This window comes from Lycium barbarum, chromosome 1, assembly GCF_019175385.1.
Source record: "Lycium barbarum isolate Lr01 chromosome 1, ASM1917538v2, whole genome shotgun sequence".
Taxonomy (NCBI): domain Eukaryota; kingdom Viridiplantae; phylum Streptophyta; class Magnoliopsida; order Solanales; family Solanaceae; genus Lycium; species Lycium barbarum.
This window is the reverse complement of record NC_083337.1, coordinates 163,665,115-163,674,131: the sequence shown is the minus strand read 5'-3', so window position 1 is coordinate 163,674,131 and position 9,017 is coordinate 163,665,115. Positions and strand designations below refer to the sequence as shown.

The 9,017-nt window shown below is 30.3% G+C and overlaps 1 protein-coding gene across 1 annotated transcript; it reads right to left on the bottom strand.

The window, feature by feature from the left end:
- Positions 1-4,405: 4,405 nt before the first annotated feature.
- LOC132617451 (uncharacterized) lies at positions 4,406-5,704 on the bottom strand. Its single transcript, XM_060332451.1, has one exon. The coding sequence runs from the start codon at positions 5,702-5,704 to the stop codon at positions 4,406-4,408; it is 1,299 nt and encodes a 432-aa protein (XP_060188434.1).
- Positions 5,705-9,017: the final 3,313 nt, after the last annotated feature.

The window sequence follows — 9,017 nt, the reverse complement described above, 5'->3', positions numbered from 1 at the left end:
CCTTTTCCCAAAATAGAAATGTATTTTTTACCCTTTCCCATCTTTTTATCCAACTACAGTACTTCAGGCCAAGGTATACATGACTTTATATTCTCTTTTGGTCCACAATTAATCAATCCTGATTTTTGTGATATATGACTCATCATAATTAATTTTTAAATTAATTAAAATATGTATATTTACTCCTTTTTAAATATTTTATATTAAGCTATTTTAAAAGTATATCACCATCAAATTATGGATTAAAAGTTCAATTTCAACATAACACGTGGAAATTAAACGGAAAACCAATTAATTTGAGAAATTGTGAATCTTCATAAATAAGGGAATCAAAAATACATATTTCAAGTAATTGATGATAGATGTGCTTAATCAGATATCATACTGATTAAAACTAGAATTTGCCAAGAACTAAAGGAACAAAAGTTCTATTAACCTCATTTTTATTTCTATCATACACTTCATATTCAGTTTGAGGCAGAACAAACATCGAACCGAAGATGCTTATGTACACAGCAATGCAATAATAGTATTCATTGTATTTCAGTTTAAGTATCATCTTTTCGTATAACTAGTTCATTAGAAAATATTAATAACTAGGAATTTCATATTTTGCAAGGATTACAGAGTAAATTCAACTTAATATCTTTCACCTTTTAATTTGAGAAACAATAATTTCAATTTTTGAGTGGAACACATAAACCGACTTGACCTCAAAGTCAATAAGCCAATTGTTGCAGGATTTCAAAAGGTCAAATTGACCCTCAATTATATGGGATAGAAATATGAAAATGCAAAAACCACAAGTTAAGGTAAAACCTTTTTTATGATAGCAATTATAGAGAAAATAATTGCTTAACTCATAATTTCTTAAGTTAACTGAAAGAAAATCGTAAGAAGAGTAAATAAGAGTACAATGTTTCTCAAAAAAAGCGTAACGCCAAGGAGATTAAGTTAATTTATTTTAAAACATTTATAAAGTTGACATAGACGGAGATTTTTTCAGGTTTTCTAAAGAAATGGTGACTGAATACTAGAAATATTGAAGAAATCACTTGAGTGAAAAATAAGAAAAATTTAAAAAGAGAATCAAATTGCGTGTGTGTATCTTTTTTTTCGTATTAGACCAAAATACTTTTCTCAAAGTAATATATTCTTTATTTAAATATTTTCATGTTTTCTTACTTTTGAAACTCAATCGATAGAGGCATATTAGAATATGTGTTATAATTGTTAAACAGGATCAATTTAGACAATATTATTTACGACCGAGAGCATATACGTGTGAGTTTGTGGAAGTGTAAGAAAAATTACTAAAATTATCAAAAGCATATCAAATTTGAATTATAGTATTAATTATAACATATTAAATGACTAACCTTAAAAAATGAACACGCCAAGTATAAAGTTTGAATAAGACTCTATCCCTAAAAATAGATTGAGGCAATTCATTGTTATAGCTTATATGTTGGACCATTTGTATTAGAACTAGGAAGGAATGAGTAAGATTATTGTGAACAAAGTATTGCTGGAAATTATTCAGCTCTATATGCACAACTTCAACATATTTCAGGGAATCAACTTAAAATTTATGTGCATGTATTAGTGGAAGAGATGAGGTATCATTTAGAAGCGAAGTCTATTCATTAAAGCATCTGTATTAGTGGAAGAGATAAGGTATCACTTAGAAGCGAAGTCTATTCATTCAAGCGTCATCAAACTATATACAATATCAAATTATCGATAAAAGAAAATACATCAAATGTACACAATTTGAAACAACTTGCAGCTGAAAGATAATAAAAAAACGAAGAAGAAAAGAAAGATGCTCAAGAAGTGTTTAGGAAGATTATGCTTTTATAGCCTTATCATTCATAGTTCAGTGATGTCACAATTTCTGGATTATCCAATGAGCCAATGGGGAACACATCAAACTTCAACTCTTTGCACATATCTGATTCCCAACGCCCGAACGTTACTATATTTTGTTCCTGAAAATTATTGAAAAGAGGACACACCAACCAAAAATAGTCAGGGCAAGTTCTTGCTGAGTGTATCAACTTCATTTCTTGCACGATCGCATATTCATATCAAGATAGTAAAGTCAAAAGATTTTGACAGAAGAAAGTTTAAGTAGTTCTTTTCAAAGTGAACTTCCATGTTTATCTACTTGACTTCTTACACATATTCTTAACTAAGCTAAAAACATTTTATAAAAGTATACATTTTCTCAAACATAAAGAACTGCAATAAAAACATATTAGATATTCTAGATATCCAACATACAGTTGTTATATTGTATAAAAAGGGGACAAATAAAATTGACAACAGTACATGTTGCTGATGCTGAGCAAGTTTACGCCTTTATGTCTTCAAAGATAGAGTTAGTCCATGCACTACTTTTACAACAAAGATCACATGCCTCTTAGTAGGTAGTATGTTTTTCAATAAGTTGATGGAAGTCCACCTTGGACAGTCTCAAATCATCTTTCATTTGAACTCTCAAAATATAATGTGCCTTTTGAAGTGATGCAAGTCCATTTCAAGAGTCTCAAACCATCTTCATTTGAACTCTTAATATATCTATCTGCCACTAGAAACCATTTTGAGGAAAATAGTCAGAATATGTTGACAACAAATAATAAGTATGGAACGCTGAAAAAGTAAAGAAAATAGTAAGTCACAAGCAGCGTCTAAACTTCTCTATACCAAAATAGTGAGAAAGTGTGGACAATAAATAATAAGTATGGTGCACTGAAGAAGTAAAAAAAAATAGTAAGTCACAAGCAACATCTAAACTTCTCTATAGCAAAATAATCCGAATGTGTGGACAACAAATAAAAAATACGAAGCACTGAGGAGGTAAAGGAAATCGCACTTATCTCAGCGTACCAATGGATAGGTTACAGTAGCACATTAAAAGTGGAAAATAAGGTCTGAATACATCTACTGTTTTTTTAATTTGCTTTTTCATTTTTGTTTTTCATAATTAATTATTCTGGTGTTAAGTTTTATTAGTACTATTAGTTTAGTTATCCTCAAGGACTAAAAATGCAAGATTGGTTTAACTAAAGGTTAAATATGGTCAGACGAATAACATAGGGACCAAAACAGAATTAAGTAATAACCGAAGGACTAAAATCACTATTTCAAAAACAACCTCTCTACCTCCTAGGATAATGGTAAAGTTTGCATATACACTAGACCATACTTGGAATTACCCAGGGTATTTTATTATTGTTGGATTTTAAAATTCCTAGGTAAATTACCCGATAATTTTAAATCCACATATAAATTACATGTGGATATATCACAATAAATACTAAAAAGTTCATCAGAAACTTTTGGTGAATATTCATGAAATAAATGATTTTTTTTTTTGCGAAAGATTTAGCAAGAAATTCCCCATGAAAATATCTATAGTAAATCCGTAAGGCCTATTTTGCAAAAAATATGGAAAAGAGAAATTAATTATATTTTAAATTATTTCATTTTTAATTTTATTTTCCAGGTTCTTAATTTGATTTATCCGGATATAATAGTTCTGTGGACTATAATACTTCTTTAGTTTGATATCATACAATTATTTAAGTTTCCTAGTTTGCCCTCGTGAAATAGTTTGGAGAATGTTTTTTAATGTTTTGCAAGAAAATAAAGAGAATAGGGTGGAAATCACAAAAGAAAAAAGAATAAGGTATAAATCATAAAAGAGTACATATACCAATGGTGCATATCACAAAAGAATCAGTTATGAATAATAATCTTAGTAGAGATACATACAATCTCAAAATTAAAGACGATTTGCCATTTTTACATTATAAATAATCAATATTTTTATCAAGACTTGACATTATTCCATAATATTGTTTCTACAAAAGCATGGCTAACAAGGGAGTTTCGGTTCTTCGATTTGCATTTTTTCTACTTCTTATAGGTAATTTGATATGATTTTTCTTTTAAATAATTTCTTTTCTCAATGTTTTAAGCTTGTTATGTTTGAGAAATGTAAAACTACACAATATACAAAGATTCGAAAATCATTTAATAGTAACTTGAAATAATTTTTATCGATAATTTTTTTAAGCACAAGTTCTTCGCATTGTTATAACAAAAAAAAAAATTATTATGAAGAATGCAATAGTAAGTTTCCGGTAGAAGCGGAGTCAAGATTTGAGCTTTATGGATTCTAAAGTTTAGAATAACGATATCATGTGTTAATAATTATGTTCTGAATTTAATTTTTATACTCCATATTTATTGAATTTTTAAATAAATACAGAATTTGGACATATACAATCAGGGGCGGAACCAGAATATTTGATAAGGGGATTCAAGAAAATTAAAAAATAAACACGCGAAGAAATCAAAACAAACACAATTCTCTATTGAAAGTGCAAGTATATTACTATAACTGTACACGACGAGGTTTCATTCCTTGAAATGTTTTTATAATAACATCATTAGAGATCCTATTAAACACATCTTTTTCTACATAAGGCACCAAGCAACCACTAAAATAACTCTCATTCATTCGACTCCGCAAGCCATTCTTGATAAACTTCATTGCCGAAAAAATTCTTTCAACGGATACAGTGGCAACTGGCAAGAGCAAGGCAAGTTTCACTAAGAGGAATACAAGAGGGTAGTTTGAATGCTTCTTTGTCTGAACTAATCTTTTTGAAAGATCACAAAGTCCTTTTAGATCGGAGAACCTTTCATCAAGATCACGAACATCAATAATGTAACTCGCAAGTTGATTCTCAAGAACCCCCATACTAAATTCATCAAAGTCATCAGGATAATGTTCAGCCATTCTCATTATTTTCCTGAGATCAAAACTAGAAAATGAGTCAATTGGATTTAAACAAGCAATTCCATGAAGCAAATCAGTCGTTACTTCATCAAAACGATAAGAAAGCTCTTGAATTTGCCAATCAATAACTTTGCAAAACACTTCAACGTAATAATGGTGTGAGATAGTACAACCAGCAAGTTTACGCCGTGATCTCAAAGAGGTAAAGTACGACTCATCTAACTTAGGTATCAAAATTTGATACTTGATACAAAATTTAGATACTTTATCAATAAGCGAACCCCATTCTTCCTCCCTTAACTTTTGCAACCTTTTCTTTGCTACTTGAACAAGTAGCATGGCATATACGATATCTTGCTCTTTTTTCTGTAAGCATTTGTTAAGCTCATCTGTGATTGCTAAAATATCTCTCATCAAATGCAATATGAATGCAACATCAAATGTTTGACATGCTCTGAGAAATCCCATTGCCTTGGCACTTTCATCTGGACAATGTGAATCAACAACAATATCATTAAGTACATCAACAATTGAACCAAACATAAGAATAAAGTTACTAAAAGATTTGTAGTGGGATCCCCAACGAGTATCACAAGCTCTAGTAAGACCAAATTCTTGATGCAAGCCTCTACCATTTTCAAGTTCACCCATATCTAATGCCTCTTGAACTCTTTTCTTTTGAGATTCTCGATATTCATCCATGCGTTTAAAAGAAGCTCCCAACATATTCAAAATACTTGAAACCAATAGTACAAGTTCCCCCACTTCAACACACTTTTTAGAAACCGCAACAAGACTTAGTTGAAGTTGATGAGCAAAGCAATGAACAGAATGAGCCGATCTACTTTCTTGCTTAATCAACATTTTAAGGCCATTGATTCTACCTTGCATATTACTTGCCCCATCATAACATTGTCCACGTACATAAGAAAGACTCAAGGAATGTTGAGCAAGTAAATTAACAATTGATTTAGCTAAATTAACAATTGATTTATCATAACATTGTCCACGTACTTTGATTATTTTATTAGCTAAAAATAAATATCTAGAAGACCAATTTTGCAAACAAACAACATTTAAAAATTAAAACAATCAAGGCTTGGGGTTCATGGATGGAAAATGGGTCAGCTACCCATTTCACAAAATGGGTTGATTAACAACTAACAAGAAACAATAATGGATTTATTGTGATTTTGAGTATGGTTAAAAAAAAAAAGAGGGAAAAAAAAGAAATGCCTTGGAATTGGATTTGGAAGCCATGGGCCAAGAAGAAATGACAGAGTTGGAGGCGCAGTAGTCAGTAGAACAAATGAACAATGTTAACACTTTTGAAATTAGGGATTCTATATCTCAGCCAAATGGCCCACATTTTTTTAATAATAATAATAATAAATAAAGTGACGTCGTTTTTTTTTTTTAAGGGACTGGCCGACTGGATGAAAAAAGTAAAAAAATGTATCATTGCCGAGAATCGAACCCATGACCGCGAGCTCAATCACAGGCACCTTATCCACTGATCCACAATCTCCATTTGTTAAGGGAATGCAAAAATAATATTTGTACATGAATAAAAAAATTCGCAGTATATATAGTGCAATTTTCCGACGAAGGGGGTTCGGTTGCCACCCCTCGCACCCCTGTAGCTCCGCCCCTGTATACAATTGGATTCGGTCGAGCCTGCAATTAACCGGGTCGCACCTCGTGGTTCAAGTTGTGAGTGCAAAGATCACCCTGAGCTTGGTGAATGTAAACCGGGAGTAGATGATGATAGACGTAGAAATGGCAAATGTTTTTAATTATGCACCTTTTACTCATGTGTTAAATGGGGCACCTGCAGACCAGTTGGGAACACACATGTTTGTCATTGCAATTGTTAGCAACTTACTTTTTACATATGAAAGATTAAATCATATGAAATCAATGATTTAATTCAGTAAAATTTCCATGTATTTTATGGATTATAATGTATGTTTTAATTTCATCTACGTGTAACAAAAAAATGATTGATCGATGCTATTCCCTTTTATTCATTGGCAATAGAGAGTCCAAAACCTAAATGACCAAAAAAAAAAAAAAAAAAAAAGTGACGAAAGCATCTTTTAAGAAATATTGACTGAAGTACCTTTAACGCCATAATTATTGTGTTAAAGGAGTTAACCATAATGTCCGGTTAACTCCTTTAACGCAAGAATTTCTTGCGCTAAAGGGGTGCCAAAATTTAGGCACACCTTCTCCCACACTGTAAATTTTTGGTTCGGCATCATCGTTTTTAGGATTGTAAAGTGCCCAAAGAAGAAAAAAATCAACTTTTTATAATTAGGTTTAAGTATCTTAGATTTTAGTATGTTATTTTATGTAATTGGGTCAGGTTTAAATGGAGCGCGTTTAAAAATAAAATCAGGTTATTTTCGGGGATTTCCGTTAAGATAGGGGTATATTTGAAAACTTTAATGACGGGAGAGGTATTTTTGATCCAAATTTATAACGGAAGATATTTTTAGCCCTTTTCCCAAAATAGAAGTGTATTTTTTACCCTTTCCCATCTTTTTATCCAACTACAGTACTTCAGGCCAAGGTATACATGACTTTATATTCTCTTTTGGTCCACAATTAATCAATCCTGATTTTTGTGATATGACTCATCACAATTAATTTTTAAATTAATTAAAATATGTATATTTACTCCTTTTTAAATATTTTATATTAAGCTATTTTAAAAGTATATCACCATCAAATTATGGATTAAAAGTTCAATTTCAACATAACACGTGGAAATTAAACGGAAAAACAATTAATTTGAGAAATTGTGAATCTTCATAAATAAGGGGATCAAAAGTACATATTTCAAGTAATTGATGATAGATGTGCTTAATCAGATATCATACTGATTAAAACTAGAATTTGCCAAGAACTAAAGGAACAAAAGTACTATTAACCTCATTTTTATTTCTATCATACACTTCATATTCAGTTTGAGGCAGAACAAACATCGAACCGAAGATGCTTATGTACACAGCAATGCAATAATAGTATTCATTGTATTTCAGTTTAAGTATCATCTTTTCGTATAACTAGTTCATTAGAAAATATTAATAACTAAGAATTTCATATTTTGCAAGGATTACAGAGTAAATTCAACTTAATATCTTTCACCTTTTAATTTGAGAAACAATAATTTCAATTTTTGAGTGGAACACATAAATCGACTTGACCTCAAAGTCAATAAGCCAATTGTTGCAGGATTTCAAACGGTCAAAATTGACCCTCAATTATATGGGATAGAAATATGAAAATGCAAAAACCACAAGTTAAGGTAAAACCTTTTTTATGATAGCAATTATAGAGAAAATAATTGCTTAACTCATAATTTCTTAAGTTAACTGAAAGAAAATCGTAAGAAGAGTAAATAAGTGTACAATGTTTCTCAAAAAAAGTGTAACGCCAAGGAGAATAAGTTAATTTATTTTAAAACATTTATGAAGTTGACATAGACGGAGATTTTTTCAAGCTTTCTAAAGAAATGGTGACTGAATACTAGAAATTTTGAAGAAATCACTTGAGTGAAAAATAAGAAAAATTTAAAAAGAGAATCAAATTGTGTGTGTATATTTTTTTTCGTATTAGACCAAAATACTTTTCTCAAAGTAATATATTCTTTATTTAAATATTTTCATGTTTTCTTACTTTTGAAACTCAATCGATAGAGGCATATTAGAATATGTGTTATAATTGTTAAACGGGATCAATTTAGACAATATTATTTACGACCGAGAGCATATACGTGTGAGTTTGTGGAAGTGTAAGAAAAATTACTAAAATTATCAAAAGCATATAAAATTTGAATTATAGTATTAATTATAACATATTAAATGAGTAACCTTAAAAAATGAACACGCCAAGTATAAAGTTTGAATAAGACTCTATCCCTAAAAATAGATTGGGGCAATTCATTGTTATAGCTTATATGTTGGACCATGTGTATTAGAACTAGGAAGGAATGAGTAAGATTATTGTGAACAAAGTATTGCTGGAAATTATTCAGCTCTATATGCACAACTTCAACATATTTCAGGGAATCAACTTAAAATTTATGTGCATGTATTAGTGGAAGAGATGAGGTATCATTTAGAAGCGAAGTCTATTCATTAAAGCATCTGTATTAGTGGAAGAGATAAGGTATCACTTAGAAGCAAGTCTATTCATT

What these genes read in the sequence shown, in the direction of transcription:
- LOC132617451 (XM_060332451.1), bottom strand. Translation starts at nt 5,704, where the DNA reads ATGCAAGGTAGAATCAATGGCCTTAAAATGTTGATTAAGCAAGAAAGT.